The sequence below is a fragment of the Mytilus edulis genome, chromosome 9 (assembly GCF_963676685.1).
Source record: "Mytilus edulis chromosome 9, xbMytEdul2.2, whole genome shotgun sequence".
In the NCBI taxonomy this organism is placed as follows: domain Eukaryota; kingdom Metazoa; phylum Mollusca; class Bivalvia; order Mytilida; family Mytilidae; genus Mytilus; species Mytilus edulis.
This window is the reverse complement of record NC_092352.1, coordinates 46,736,803-46,754,018: the sequence shown is the minus strand read 5'-3', so window position 1 is coordinate 46,754,018 and position 17,216 is coordinate 46,736,803. Positions and strand designations below refer to the sequence as shown.

The following is a 17,216-nucleotide window of genomic DNA, read 5'->3' as shown; positions in this document are numbered from 1 at the left end:
CGATTCAAAGCAGAAAAACATCTAACAAAAACACAGACTGGAAGTGGCAGGGTATTGATAAATCCCCACAACAAAAAAGACATTAATTACAGATCATAGAGTACTTGTAAACAATGACAACTAGTTCAAAGCCAATAACAACTAATAAAAAAGTCATGCATCAAAGCATTTATGTGATTTTTTACCTATATGTCTTTATAAAATTGAGAAAGGAAATGGGGCATGTGTCAAAGAGACCCGACCAAAGAGCAGACAACAGCCCATGGCCACAAATGGGTCTTCAATGCAGCAACAAACAACAACATTATGTTGAAAAGTAAGTCCTAAAATAGTAACGATTTATCAATACTACTATTCAGTTTTCTACTTTAAAAGGATTGTGTTATAAGCATGATTGATTTGTTTAAATAGAACGTGTGAATGTTGCATATGAACACCAGGAGAGTGAAGTAAAGTTCCGCTGTGATTACACAGAATATAAAGAGAAAACTGTTAACTCTCTGGTGGAATGGTTTAAAGAAGATGTTCTCATCCAGTTGAGCGATTTAGTGACAATTGATCACAAGTTAAGTATATATCTAGAATAAGACCAATAACAGATAGTAAATAAAAAAAAAACTTTATAAAAAATTGACTCTGTATTATTATGAGAGAAAAAAATTATTCAGAAAATTTATGTAAAAAGTATACTTGGTATTTTTGTTCTAAACTCAACTGCATAATTGTTTAAAAGTACTGTGTTTTACTAATTACATATAGTAACACTAAGTATTGTCAACATGTATATTTTCATATTTTTTCAACATATTAATGAAGTACTCTTCAGTATATAAATTCCAAACTTAGATTCCATTTTCATTATAAATTCAATAGTAGAGCAGCATAATTTTGTATCAAACCAAAGGCTTAAAGTTTCAGCTTACAGAATAAAATTGTTTGTTAAGAATGACAATTTAAGAATTTTTTCTGTATAAGCATGACTGTTATTTTTCTAGAGTACCCCATAAAAATAACTTTTGAATGTTTTTAAGAAAAGTCGAACTTGGCATTCAAATCTGATTTTTTTTATCATTTTAATCATGTGTACCAAAATGAATAGACAACTTTCGAGTTAGATGCATTTCTGTCAAAAACTCTGGTTTTAGTGAACATCATTTGTGTGTTAAGGGGCGTCGTCACTTCAATTCCAATGTTGAGCGAGTGGTTGGAAAACTTTAATTTTATATTGTACGAATTATTCAGCAAATTGAATTCTCAAAATTGACACTTAGCACTGCTGTCATTGAGTACCTACAGAACACCCATTATTTCTAGTTTATCCTGCACAATGACGATCACTAAGAAGCTTGATGAACATAAGTAGTGCAGGGATAAAGGTGACCCCCTCTATCCGGTAAATGACGTCATAAAGGCGTGTATAATTGACGAGTTTTTTCCGGTGATGGATGAACTCGAAAGTGGTCTATTAAATTTATTTTGAAAACAGTGTATACTATTTTTTTTCATCATAGATACCAGAAACATCTATTTATTTTGGAAAAAAAGTGTATTATATAATTTTTTTCATCACAGATACCAGGGGAGGGTTATGTGAGCCAGCTTACTCTATTGCCATCAGATAATCAAACTGGATTGTATACATGTGCTGTTCGTGAAGATGGTGTATACACAGTACTACATGCATTTATTCTAATATTGCATGCTGTTAAAATAGGTAATTACAATTGTAACGGGCAAGAATAGTTTTACTGAATTTACACAGTCTATGATTTTCTGTTTTTTCATTAACTCTTATTTAAACAATGATATTGAAATTTCTTTTACCACTGCACTGCACTCTTGATTTTAAAAGCAATCTTAAAAAAAAATTAGAAATTTGACATATATGATCTTATAAAAACAATTTTTTCCAAGTATATATACCTTTCTCACCCATTACATTCTTAAAACTCATTGATTTAAAAATTTATTATACAGAACATTTTGCTGAAGAAGTAGAAGTGATGGGATTGGAAATATTTCTGATATTTGTACCAATAATGTTGATTGCATGTATAGCTGCTGCAGTTGTGAATCGTCTCAGATCATTGAGAAAAGAAAAAATGTAAGCATCTTTTAACATTAGTTTTTTGAATCAGCTGTCACAAAGGGCCAAGTGAGCTTGCTTCATCTTTAAAAATGATCCGCAAGACAACATTTTAGATAAGTTAACATGGACCAAATCTTCAGACTCCTTGAAATTGAAGTTATTGCTCTTAAATGAAAATTTTCTGCATTTTTGTATAACTTAAAAACTATAAAAAAAAAAAAAAAAAAAAAAAAGAAGGAAATTTTGAAAAGGCAAAGTGATCATCAAGACAAGATCTTCAAATAAATTTTATGGCTGAAATTATCAGTTTACTCCTTATTTGAGGTATTTCTCCTTCTTGGAGAATTCTAATGTTTTTAGTGTTTTTGCCTACTATCATGAAAACTATAAAGGTAGATAGACACATTGATAAGCAAGACGATATCGAGATCTACAAATAAGTGAAACTGGTCAATGAATTCTATTCTAGTCTACAATGTTGGGAGTATCAGTTGTAGAAGATTCAAATATACCTAGTTGAATGACACAGGCTCTCCAGTTAGTTAGTGGTTTTACTTTCTTAAATATGATGAGGTCAAATTCCTCATTATTTTATCTTAGAAATATGTCGCTTCAATTTCTCCAAGGGAGATAATTATATTTTTCCTTTTTCTTAACCCTTAGACTGCTACGCGCGACTATTGTCGTTCCGATAAGACATTCCACTACTGCTACTCGCGACTATAGTCGTTTTCCGTACTCGTTTGTTTACACAGTTACCATGGAATGGGCGGAGTCAATATTCATGAGATTGCGGCAGTTTCGACTTGTATGGATTCTGATTGGCTTAAAATCTGCGTTCTTTCGAGTGTCTCTTGACTTTTAATCAGGTATAAGCGATAAACCGAAAGTGAAAATTTTTGATGAAAAAAGTGACAAAATGGCGGACATTGTTTGGAGAAATGGCCAACACGTTCAGAAGTTTTCAATGATAACGATTTAACAGCGGCGGACGATTAAAAGGATTTGGATGAGAACCGAAGATATAATAGACAGAAATGGAAGTATTCTATCAAAACTGCAAACAGAAGACTTTTAAAGCGAGAATTACGGGGATTCCCAGACATTGTTCAAAATGGATGACATGAAACAGGATTTGCGATGTTTATCATTTCGCCTTTCAAATGTGAATCAATATTGACTAACATCGATAGACCCGAACTTTAAGTTTGTCAAGATTATATATTGATGAAAGCTTTAAAAATGAACTTGTCGTGTAAATATATTTGTACATGGAAGTAAAAGTCGACGCAGTGAAAGTTGGAGGAAAATACCGGAAAATATTTGCATAAAAAAGGCCGTTGGTCTGAGAAGAAACTTTTATTTTTTGATAATCACAATGGAACTTAGTTCTTAAAAGAGATTTTAAACTATATTGGTTCAATTCTGAAGTCATGGATACTTTTACATTGATGGATCGTTTAATAAAACATGAAAAAATAAGTTTACCTTTGTTTACCTATTTTCGCACCTGTACAGGTAAAACATGACCAGAGACTCACACAAAAATGAAATAAATTAAAAATACAGAATCTAACAATACTTTTTTATATAACTTTTATTGATGAATATTCAATATTTACAAAGATACAGCAATTGTAAGTGAACATGTTTATTTCATCAGTAATTAAAATTTTACTCAGCATTACACAAAAGTACAATAGAAATCAATGCAGCAGTCTAAGGGTTAATACTGGTTTACTGGAAATTTTTAAAACTCAATCAAATCAAACAAATGAAAAACAGTCAACAATCATTGATGACAGGCAGATGTTTAATAAAAATTAAAAGAACCTGCATAATTTCAGTTAGAATTAAATCAAAAGCACAATTAACAGTTAGAATATTGTTTCAGGCAAATCGTTAAAAAGACCCTTGAAGATGAATTTCAAAACTCCATGAGCAAATTACCATTGGTTGAAAATTCTGGACAAGATGGACCAGCAGACAAAGATCCAAATGATATAACTGATGAAATGGACACGACCAGACAAACTGATGACCTTGAAACAACTGGCATAACTGACGACCTTGACACAACTGGTAAAACTGATGACCTTGAAACAACTGGTAAAACTGATGAGATTGACACAACAGGACCTATAGATGACGATGATATGGATGATGATTATGAAAGACTAATTGTTCCAGTAAGTATTTAAAATTATAATTACTCCTATACAATTTAAATGTATGTGGGAGGGTAGCAAAGTAATTACCTATACCCTTAGCAGCTGCAACCTAATATGTTTCTGTACCCAATGATTACATGAAATCCCTTGATAAAAACTTGGTGATTAGAAAAGGCGGCCAAAGTAAATTATGTCAAATTCTAAAAACTGTTATAAGAATTATTACAAATTTGACCAAAACTGACATTACAACAGAAATAAAACATGCTTGACATACTTGAGAAGTAATTTAATTTCTCTGTCAGTTTAAATATGATGTGCCAAAAGGAAGTTATTTTGATTTAATAGTTATATCACAACTATTTCAATATAAAATTTGTAGTATTTTGACCAGAATTAAAAAAAACAATATCTAAATTTTAGGCCCAGCTTAAATCCCTTCATTAACTTATACACCTTAAAGATACCCTAGAAAACAGTCATTTCAGTTGAAAGAGATCATTGTTTGCATTTTGTTTAGCTTAACTATTTCGTTCATAGTACTAATTTTTTTTATATTACAATACCATATATATTATACTATATTTTTTTAATTCCATGCAGATCTGTTGTTCTTAAAAAAACAAAAAACAAATAGATAATTAAATTAATGCTGATGAAATGGATCTTAAATGTTTGACTCTCTTTATCATGTTTACAAGGTTATATAAGTGGTAGCTAAATTCATCTTTCTCTTTTTAGAAATCTGAAATATTGGACTTCTAATGGTGAAAATTGGTAAAGCTTGTATACATGTAATTGAGTTTACATTTTGCATACATAATTGTCAAAGTCTTTCTTTTTAATAGATTTTTTTTTATCTTTGTAGGAATCCCAATTAAAGAAGAAATCATCTACACAAAATTCAGGGTATGATATAACTATAAACTTTTAATAAAGTACAATTTCAGAAGAAGAAAAATCAACAGGTTTGATGTGCTGCTGGTGGATGTTTTTCCCTTTCAGAGGATCTCACCAGCCTCTGAAAATGGATCTGAGGATGTTTTCTACTCTGTTGTAAAATTACAAGCTTTTTAACCCTTTCGCCGATGAGTCCCGGTTTACCGGGATTCACGCTTCAGACAACTGACGATGAGTCCCGTTTTACCGGGATCGGAATACATCTTTTATGTTTCCCGCTCAAAACAGTGCAAACATGAGTTATCTTTCTTTGATGAATACCCGGATGAAAGTGTAAACATGGGGCTTCCGTTTGTTGAAAACCGTGTCAAAATCAGACGAAATTTACGGAATTTACGAGAATTTGAAATGAGGGAACATTTTTTTTGAAAGAATATGGAAGAATTGAAGCCAAACTAGTATACTTTTTTGACATAAAATGTCGTTTTATGTACAAAACACTTGGAATGGACATCGTTCAGTGTGAGGAATTTGTACAGCCTCATAAAATTTTTCAAAAGTTTGCCGTTTTGGGTTAAAAAATTACGATTTGGGGTCAAAGAGCAGAATTTTGAGAATTTCACCTAGATAATGCAGAAAATTTGAAAATTTGAATATTTTATGAGGAAAAAATTATCAAAACATGAATAAAACTGTGAACATGGTGTTAGTGAATGAAATAAATACACAAATAACTACAAACAAGTTTTTATTGACATTTATTATGAAGATCTCCCACTTGAGCAATAGTAGCCAGGGAAGCCATCGTCTCAGAGTAGCTTCTGTCTGGGCAGCAATCGGTGAAAGGGTTAAAAGACTGTTTTAAAATTGCTAATATATGAATAACAGAACAAAAAAAAAGCAGAAAATAATGAAGAGTCTGTGTCCTTGTTTTTTTTGTGATTAAAGCCACTAAAAATTTGGAGGGACATAATTCTCTAGATTTTTCAATGTTGTTTTGGCTGCGACAAAAGTTGCACTATGCAAGACATAGGTATTACTTTTCGGTGGCAGTGGCATAAATTATTTGATTAAAATTGGTTTACATGTAATTTTATCCCCCCTACTTACTATTTTATGCATAAATTATAAAAAATAAATTTGGAAGGTGTATGAAAATTTTGCAAGTTACTGGTATACGCTGTCAACACTTGAAGGACTCTATATTTGAAGACAACGAAATCAAAGAATGATAACTGTGTCCCTGGACCATATACCTAAATTAAAAGAACTTGCGTTTTATTTATATATTTTATGAACTTATAAACATAAAATAATTTTGCAAGTGGACATTGTGTCCTAGTGAAATGACTAGAAAAAATACCACATAATTATTTCTAATGAAAAGTAAATGAATTTGATATGATTTAGTTGACAGTTATGATTTTATAGGTGATTGATGTGATTTAGCTGATAGTTATGATTAAGTGGATAGATATGATTTAACTGATAGATATAAATTAGCAAGTATCAAATCTTTCTGTGACTTTAACTTTTAATATATCATATATTTTTTTTGTAGACCTGACAAGGATGGTAAAAGCAAATATTCTATGTCAAACTTTCAAGGAAATATATTTGAGAAAAAGTGGCAAGCAAAAATCAGCGAGTGGCAAGATAAAAAAGAAAAATTAAGAGAAGAGGGCAAACCAATCTTTGAGAAACCAGCAGAGTAAGTGTAACACTAATAACCGAGAAATATGTCACAAAACATGCAATTTATTTATACACGGTTTAAACATATAAAACATGTAGAATGTGAGGCTCTAACAGGCTTCAACAATGTATGAGTTTGTGATTACGTCAGTTTAGAGGGAACCGCTAGTGGTAGGTCAATGATATATTTGGCATGCAGTTGTATAAGCATTTGAATATCTTTTATTCCATGGAGATGGTTTGCCCCTTCCCCCACAATCATGGTCTATTGTCCTTAATTTACATGTATTAGTCTCAGTTATCAGGTCAGTTTATTGGAAAACGCTAGTAGTAAGCAGTTGTTACTTTATATACTTTTTTTTAAAAAGTATTGGAATATCGCATTTCCATGGAGATTATTTGGTCCTTTCACTTTTAATAAGTTATTGCCTACGACTTTGTAACTTTTGCAGGTCAGTTTAAGGGGAACCACTTATAAGTTAATGATATTTGGTATAAAAAATTGTATAGGGATTGGAACATCTAATTTCCATGTATATTTTTGGCCCTGTACCTTCAGTCATGGTTCATTGAATTTGAATATTTTTCATAACTTACCTGTTTAGGTATAACTATTTTTATTCAACATTTATATTGTCTTTTACTATGCAACAACAAAAAATCAAGACAAATCTATGTGTTTACAGATTATTTTAACATGACACCGGGCACTTTTGTCTTTCAAAAGGTATGAAATAATTTTCAAGGATTTTTGTAAAATTTTTCAATTTGGCTGGCTTTTAAAATTATATGTTATTAAATTATGAAAAGAAAAGTAGGGATAAGTTGGCAAAATTTGTACTGCACACCATGGATAAAACAAAAGGATTCCGAAAATCTTACAAAAAGTCACCCAAAAAGAACATGAACATCTTAAATGAAGTATATAATAATTTATGTAAATTTATGGTGTTTAATTTGATCTCTTATTTTTTTTACCTCACTGTGAATTGACAATGCTGTGTGTTCATAGAATTATGTAAATGTGTAAATATATTATAATTTCTAAAATTATCATGTCAATTGATCACCTCACATTAAGTTTTTCAAACAGTTTCTGTCCAAAATAAAAAAAAAAAAACTGTATGCTAGCTCACTGACATGATAACCTAACTTCTGCATCATTAAGGTGAAGTAGGGTCACATAAGCTGTGCAGTATTTACTTATACTTACCAAATTGTTTGTTCAATAACTCCAGTATGGTCAAGCATTTATAAAAATAAATAAGTAGGGGTATGAAATTACAAAAATAATCTGACAAACGCCATGGCTATAAAAGGAAAAGAAAAACAAACTATAGTACACAAAAAACACCATAGAAAAGCAACACAAACCCACCAAAAACTAGGGATGATTTCAGCTGCTCGGGCATTGTAAACAGGGCCTGCTCCACATGTGGCACCTGTTGTGTTGCTTATGTTAGTAATTAGTCTAGTTCAAGTTGCATAACAGAAGAGTTATCATTCTGTTGGTTAGACAATCTTTTGCAAATGTAGGAAGAGTAGAATCAATTGTAAATTCATTTTATTTTTTTTCATTTCAGAGCACAGCCAAAACTTTCAAAAGGTTCAGTACGTTGGTCAACAGTTGATGTTCCTCCCGCCAATGGATTTCCGAGATCATCACAAGTGATTAGAAAACATCTTTCAGCTCCAAACCAGCCATTAACTAATGAGAGTCGCCCAAATATTTCATCTGGAGCCACAAGGGCCAAAAGTTTGCCACATCAATCTTACAGATCAAGGACTTCACAACAACAACCAAAACCTTCAAATGCATCTTTTGGACCATCTAATTCACAAATGGCTAGAAAACAATCATCTAAGATGGTGTCAAGTGATCCACCATATGCAACTGTTAGTCAGGAAATGTTAGATTCAGCAGCTCAATTGTATAGAAAACAATTTGAAGGTGATCAGCATGCTAGTAAAATAACAAAGATTTCGTCAGAAGGCCCATCAGACTTCAAGTCATTTTCCAGTAGTCAACAATCAGTTGGGAATCTGTATGCTACTGTTGCAAGGCAGAGTGGTGAAAGACTTCAACCTCAACCACCTCAAGCGCCTCCCCCGCCTCCAACGCCTCCTTTACCACCTAAAACTTGGGATATGTCAGCAGCTCATCCAAGTACTTACCAATTGATGATGGATCATTATGCTAGATTACGGATGGAGGCAATAGCTTCAGCGGAACAATTGGGAGCTGATCAGCAGGATAGAAGAATTTTACAGATGTCAAGGAGAGATCCATCAGACATCATAATTCCATCTGGTAGTCGACAATCAGGAAATGATCAAAATGATTTGAATGCATGGCAGAGCAGGGGGAATCTTCCACCATACCCACCTCCTGCACCACCACCGCCACCACTTCCCCCTGGAGTTCAACAATCAGAAAATGATCAATATGATTTGACTACATGGCAGAGTGGGGGAAGCCTTCCACCACCCCCCCTTCCCCTTACTCCGCCTCCACAACATCCCCCTGGTTTGCAACAATCAGGAAACGATCAATATGGTTTGACTACATGGCAGAGCAGAGGAAGCCTTCAACAATACCAACCTCCTGCACCACCTCCGCCACCACCACCCCCTCCCCCTCCCCCTGGAATTGGACAATCAGGAAACGATCAATATGATTTGACTACATGGCAGAGTGAAGGAAGCCTTCCACCACCCCCACTTCCCCCGACTCCGCCTCCACAACTTCCCCCTGGTAGTAGACAATCAAGAAATGATCAATATGATGTTAATGCATGGCAGAGCAGGGAAAGCCTTTCACAATACCAACCTCCTGCACCACCCCCACCTCCTCCGCCTCCACCCCCACCACCACCACCTCCGTCGTTTCAAAGACAGGATATGTTACCACCTCAGCAGTCAATAAATAATCATAATGCTAGATTGAAGATGGTGGCAGACCAGTCATCGCAACATTTAGGAGGTGATGAGCAAGTTAGAAAAAGATCACAGATTTCAGACTTTGTAATTTCTCACAGTAGTCGACAATCAGTGAACGATTGGAATGCTAGTAATGCAAGGCAGAGTGCTCAAAGACTTTCACAACCCCCAACAGAAAGTCGGGATATGTTAGCACCTCATCTAAGTAGTCAGGAGTCAGTACAGGATTATAATGCTAGAATGCAGATGGCTGCAAAACTTCCATCACAACAATTAGTAGGTAATCAGCGTGCTAGAAAAATATCAGAGATTTCATCAAAAGGTCTGTCAGATTTCACATCATCTCCTAGGAGTCAACAATCAATAAATGATCAGTATGCTATGCATGCAAGGCAGAGTGCAGAAAGACATCCACCTTACCCAACAGAAAGTCAGGATATGTTAGCACTTCATTTAAGTAGACAGCAGTTAATAGAGAATCAGCAGTATGCTAGATTACAAATGGAGGCAAAGCATTCATCTCAATCAGGACAATCAACAGGTGGTAGCAGAACATTACAGATGACGGGAAGTTTCAAGTCACATCCAAGTGAAAGTGAGGGTCTTTCTACCACTCAAATGGATAGGAGACAGACATCTGAACATCCTGCTAGTAATACATCTAAAGTAGATAAACGTCGTCCATCAACTCAAAGTCGAGAAATGTCAGACACAGTTCAGAAGGTCAGAAGTCAAAAAGTACAAAATATTCAAAATGCAAGTACAACTACTCAGATGGTTGACCAGCGTTCATCACAAGAATTGAATAGTTCACTACCGTTTCCTCCCAGTTACCAATCAAACACTGAATCACTTGTGAGCAAACCAAACCAGATGACAACTCGCCGTTCATCAACTTCACCTCAACACCAAAATATTTCAAACACATCACCTTATGTCAGTAGTCAACACTCAAGAGATGGTCAAAATGCTAGTAATACAAGGCAGATGAACAGAGGACAACCATCACATGGTACACAAAATCTAACAGGGGAAACAATTCAGGGATATCAAGATAATCTACATACAAAGAAATCATCACAAATGGCTGCAAGACGTCTGTCAGATCCTATGCAGAAGGTAGCAGGTTCAAATTTACAAACCGTTCAAAAAGGAGAACAAACTCCAGATATCCAATACAGTTCTAGAAATTCAATGTATGCTGCCAAAGGACATATGTCTGATCCTACTCATAGTCAGACTCGCTCAGAATCACAAATAAGAGAATCAGCTGAGGATATTCAGTATATCAGCAAAAACTCATATGCAGTGTCCCGTTCTCCACAAAAAAATCTACAGATGGATAGACGGTAAGTTTTATTCAATGAAATCATCATAGATAGCATGATTAAAATTTGTACTCCAGACACATGCTTTGTCTACAAAAGACTCATCAGTGATGCTCAAATCAAAAATCAAATTATTTTCAATATGACCCAAAATTAAGTTCACATATTAGATCTTAAATTTGCCTAATATAACACAGGGTAAAGATGATAAGAAAAAAAAATCATATTTGAAGAGGCACTATATGCATCCCATTAAATTCTTTTTAAATTTGAAAAAAAGGATGGGTATATTTTAAATAGCAAATTCATAATTGGTTGGTTTGTGTCACATTGTAAATAAACATCTTATTCAGTTATAATATTTCTTTATTTTATAAATTTATATTTATTGATTCTTTGCATTTATATTTGATACCAGCTATAGTGTCCTTTCACCTTTTTATTAAACTGTAACATTGAAGTTCTCTGAGTCGTGCATGTCATATACAAAGACACACAAAAAAGTAAAATCACAAAAATACTGAGCTTCGAGGAAATTCAATCGGAAAGTCACATAAATGAGCATTTATAGGCATGGCTGATGGATATCTTGAATGTGCTTGTTTTATATATATGTATTGGTATATATTCAAAGTAACTTTACTCTTAAAGAAGAAATATATAAATTGATTTCCTCATAGGAGCTAATGCTCATGTATATATAAAAAAGAAGATGTGGTATGCTTGCCAATGAGACAACTCTCCACAAGAGACCAAATGACACAGAAATTAACAACTATAGGTCACCTGGTTATTTAGCTATTATCATGACAAATGTAATGAAATATGTTTAATAGAGAGAAAAAAAGATTTTTATGCCCCACCTACGATAGTAGAGGGCATTATGTTTTCTGGCCTGTGCGTTCGTTCGTCCGTCTGTTCGTTCGTCTGTGCGTCCGTTCAGGTTAAATTTTTGGTCAAGGTAGTTTTTGATGAAGCTGAAGTCCAATCAACTTGAAACTTAGTACAGTTGTTGCCTATGATATGATCTTTCTAATTTAAAAGCCAAAGTAGACTTTTGACCCCAATTTCATGGTCCACTGTACATAGAAAATGAAAGTGGGAGTTTCAGGTTAAAGTTTTTGGTCAAGGTAGTTTTTGATGAAGTTGAAGTCCAATCAACTTGAAACTGAGTACACTTGTTGCTTATGATATGATCTTTCTAATTTTAAAGCCAAATTAGACTTTTGACCCCAATTTCATGGTTCACTAAACATAGAAAATGAAAGTGGGAGTTTCAGGTTAAAGTTTTTGGTCAAGGTTGTTTTTGATGAAATTGAAGTCCAATCAACTTGAAACTTAGTACATATGTTCCCTATAGTATAATCTTTCTAATTTTAATGCCAAATTAGATTATTACCCAATTTCACAGTCCATGGAACATGGAAAAGGATAGTGCGAGTGGGGCATCCGTGTACTTTGGACACATTCTTGTTTAGTCTTCATATTCCTAAGAGTCCCAGATGATTGTTTCATGAATGATCCTTGTACTTGTAGCTTCTACTTTGAAATTTTCATTTTTATCTATGTTTTAGGTTTTAATGTCAAATTTTAAGCAGTATAAAAAAGTATTAAAACTAACTATGAGTTAAAGGTGACCATAAATTCAAAACCCCAATATTATCACCAAATATCTTAATTTTCACTGCTTTTTATATTTAACCCTGAGTTTAACTGTATTGATTGTACAGCTATCATCTTTCCATATACCAATTTTCAATTTGTAGTCACTATGAAACACTACCGTTTCAAAGTCAATTGTTACTAAAAAAAATAACCTGATTTTCAGAAAAACTAAGATTGGGATACTATGGAACCCATTTCTCCTTAGATTCAATACAAAATCATTGACAATTGAATTGTGGCTGAAAATGGTCTAATCATTTCTCTCTTACCAAAAGTTTAATATCTGCAAATTTGTTTGTAAGTTTATGTAAACAAAATCATCAAAAGAACTATTTTTTTGTCAGGGAAGTCTTCAGTTACATATATGCTAAACTGAAGTGGGTGAATAAGTGGTATGATATCTAAAGGTTTATATTTTGAAGGTGAATCGGAGTAAAACCAATGAGAAAGCAACTGACATTAAATCCTTTTTGCTTGACTTCCTAGATTTAACTAAGGTACCAATTCTCATGGATTGAAGAAACTTTTGTAGGTATATATGCTATTTCACTGTTTTGTGAAAATTAGCATAGATTCCTATATATACAGGAAATCCTTTGTACCTTGAGAAAATCCACTAAAAATGGTATCAAAGAATTATTCTGAATTTACAGTATTTTTTTTTATTTTTTTTTTATCTAAAATTATACTGACATTCAAAAAAATGCCGAATGAGTAGAATTTTGATTTATTTGTGATGTATTATTGATTTATAATTTTTAAAAGAAGATTCTTATCTTAGATTTTTTTGGGTTTGCCGTCTTTTATTATTATTTGGTTTTTTAATGATATGCTATTTTGAATTATTTGAAATAAGTAATGAAATTGAAAATGCAATTCTTTAAATAAATTTGATATATTGCAGTTCTTCAGAGACTAGATCATATGAAAGTTTCCCGCCACCTCCTTCCAGCTGGACACTTCTTTCTAAAGATTCAAGGTTTGTATAATCCTTGATATATTTAATGATTTAATTTGACTTGACTGTAAGTGTTGCTCCCTACCTATTGAAATTGCAATACTTAAATTTTAGGCAGTGTCCATAGGAGATAATCAATTCTTTTGAAAAGTCTTCTAAATTCAAAAGAATAAAGATTTTGGTTTATCTCCCATGGAAACTTATGAACAATGTATTGTAATTACTAAATATCAGATGTTTTAATTCGAATTATGTCTGATTCTAATTAATACAGAAAGTTTGTTTGGACATTAGTATAGCATTTATATTATGTATTAAATATAATGGCAAATTTTCATAAAATACAACCGTAATTCAAACAAATGTAACACATAAACAGATGCTATTAAGGTTGACATTTTATTGTGTTCATATTAATTGATTGTTGCTTGCTTAAATTCCAGTGGTATATATTTCATGCATGCTCAGGTCATGCACAAATTAACACAAAATTATATAAATATATATATATAGGGCCTGTTATAGGGCCACCAAATATTAAGGTCATTGAAACTTAGACTGCCACTGGAAAATGAGGATGTTGAATACTATATGTTCAAATGCAAAATAACAACAGTAAAGAGAGGCAAACTGAAATGATTTTAACAAATTATATTGATATGAATGAGAGGGCCTAGGTGGCCAAGTGGTTGGAGAAGTTAATGTCAAGAGAAAAAAGAGTGAATGTACTGTATCACCAGCCTCTCAGAGGTTGTGAGTTCAAAAACTCAGACATGGCAGGTGTGCTCAACTCCAATCTTAGTTGACTAGGATTGTCAGTTTTCTAAACCTATGGTTGGTGGTTCTGTCTACTTCAGCTTCCTCTACCAATACAAATTTACTGCCACAAAATAACGCAATAGTGATGAAGGTAGCATTAACACCAATCAATCAATCAATCAATATGAATGGAGGAAAAACTAACAGTTAGTTTAATTTCCAATATTTATGTAAAGTTTCTGTAATGAAGTGTACTCTTTATCTATTGTAGTATTGAAACATCACCTTCGAAAAATGACTTTAATAGCAAACCAATTCCATATCAAGGGCCATTATCTGGTAAAAGAACTACTTTACATAGATCACCACCAAGAATTTTGCCACCCCAACGGCGTGCATCATTGACCTCTGATACTTCGCCTCTGCCAGAAGTTTTGAGATCTCCACCAAAGAAGTTATTGTCCCCAGCAGTAGAATCTACTTCTGATAGATCAGAGTCTCTCCTAGATGATGTTAGTTTTGGGTCACCATCAAGGATGCTTTCATTTTCTCATCAGGAAATGTCTTCACCAGACAAATTGAGGTCTAGGCAGGATGTTTCAGGATCTCAACAAAAAGTTACATCAACAGCTCGTCATTTACCATCTTCACAAGAAAAAATTAGCTCTACACAGGATGTTAATGTATCTCCACAGAAAGCTGCATCCTCCCACCAGCATGTAACATCTTCCCAGGAAAAAATCAGGTCTTCACAAGATATGTCACCACAAATAGCTGCATCAGTCCCATACAATGTACCATCTTCAACGGAGTATATAAGGTCTATACAGGATGTCTATAGAACTCCACAAAAAGCTGCATCAGCCCCACATTATCAACCATCTTCCCAAGAAAGTATGAGATCTTATAAGGACGCTTCAGTATCCAAAAGAGCAGCTTCAGCTCTACATCATTCACCATCTTCAGCAGAAACAATCAGGTCTATACAGGATGTTTATGGGTCTCCACAAAAAGCTGCTTCTCATTCAAGTCGTGTACCATCTTCCCATGAAAATAGGTCTTTACAGGACATTTTAAGATCTCCTGAAAAAGCAGCATCAGATCCTCGCCATACACCATCTTCAACAGAAACAATCAGGTCTATACAGGATGTCTATGGAAGTCCACACAAAGTTGCATCTTACCCAAGCCGTGTACCATCATCTGTGGCTACAAATAGGTCTATTCCGGATGTTTATGGATCTCAGCAAGAAATTGAATCTCATCCAAGCCGTGTGCCATCTTCATCGGACAAAATTAGGTCTAAACAAGATGTTTATGGATCTCCACAAGAAGCTGCATCTTATGTAAGTCGTGTACCATCTTCACCGAACAAAATTAGTTCTATACAAGATGTTTATGTATCTCCACAAGAAGCTGCATCTTATGTAAGTCGTGTACCATCTTCACTGGACAAAATTAGGTCTATACAGGATGTTTATGGATCTCCACAAGAGGCTGCATCTTATATAAGCCGTGTACCATCTTCACCAGACAAAATAAGATCCATACAAGATGTTTATGGATCTCAGCAAGAAATCGAATCTTATCCAAGCCGTGTTCCACCTTCATTGGACAACATTAGGTCTATACATGATGTTTATAGATCGCCAGAAGAAGCTGCATCTTATCTAAGCCGTGTTCCATCTTCACAGGACAAAATTAGATCAACACAAGATGTTTATGGATCTCAGCAAGAAATTGAATCTTATCCAAGTCGTGTTTCATCCTCTCCAGACAAAATAAGATCTATACAGGATGTTTATGGATCTCCAAAAAAAATGTCTTCATCCCAAGGCAGTGTACCATCGTCATTGGACAAAATTAGGTCTATACAGGATCTTTCAGGTTATCAACAAAAAGCTGCACCAGTTAGAGATGATACAGGTGTGAAATCCTATACATCAGATGACAATATATCGGTACATTCTATATTATCTATAACCCACAAATCAACTACTAGTAAATCAGACTTAGCTTCTGTACAATCTAGAGGTAGCTTTACAGCGAAGTCAGGTGAAAGTGTTAAATCATATGATGACTTTATTGACAATGATTCAAATTAGATATAAGTAATTTAATGATTGAATTGAAATTATAAAAATGTTTTCGTTATCTGTATTTTTTCGGTGTTCAAAGAGATTAAATTAGAATTTGTAATATACTTTATTAATTTCATTAATTTAGTTCAAGACAACTTCTTAAGTTCATTTTCTCTCCAGTTCAAAATATACTAAACTTCTATTCATATGAACAAATGAATTAAATAGATAGATACATTGTAACTCTTCAGGAAGAAATAAAGGCAACAGTAGTATAACGCTGTTCGAAATTCATCAATCAATTGAGAAAAAAAAACCAAATCCAGGTTACAAACTAAAACTGAGGGAAACGCATCAAATATAAGAGGAGAACTACGACACAACAGAAACACATCATTAAAATGTAACACACATGGAAACGAACTATAATATAACAATGGCCATTTTCCTGACTTGGTACAGGACATTTTAATAAAAAGAAATGGTGGGTTGAACCTGGTTTTGAAAAAGATACAATTAAAATACATAAAAACAAAATACCAGGAAACTATCTTAACAATATTGACATTTAAAATTTCCACAGCAACCACTGACTTCTCTAGATTTGAAAGTTAAATCACAAAGAAAAAT

General features: G+C 33.5%; 1 protein-coding gene across 1 annotated transcript in view; it reads left to right on the top strand.

The window, feature by feature from the left end:
• LOC139489713 (uncharacterized) overlaps positions 1-16,708 on the top strand; it is a 73,878-nt gene extending 57,170 nt beyond the window's left edge. Inside the window, exons 21-29 of the mRNA XM_071276446.1 lie at positions 412-566; positions 1,573-1,714; positions 1,978-2,104; positions 3,984-4,278; positions 5,129-5,169; positions 6,722-6,871; positions 8,439-11,144; positions 13,693-13,767; positions 14,777-16,708. Coding sequence (XP_071132547.1) covers positions 412-566; positions 1,573-1,714; positions 1,978-2,104; positions 3,984-4,278; positions 5,129-5,169; positions 6,722-6,871; positions 8,439-11,144; positions 13,693-13,767; positions 14,777-16,610 — 5,525 coding nt within the window. The 3' untranslated portion in view covers positions 16,611-16,708. The remainder of the gene's footprint in view (positions 1-411; positions 567-1,572; positions 1,715-1,977; positions 2,105-3,983; positions 4,279-5,128; positions 5,170-6,721; positions 6,872-8,438; positions 11,145-13,692; positions 13,768-14,776) is intronic.
• Positions 16,709-17,216: the final 508 nt, after the last annotated feature.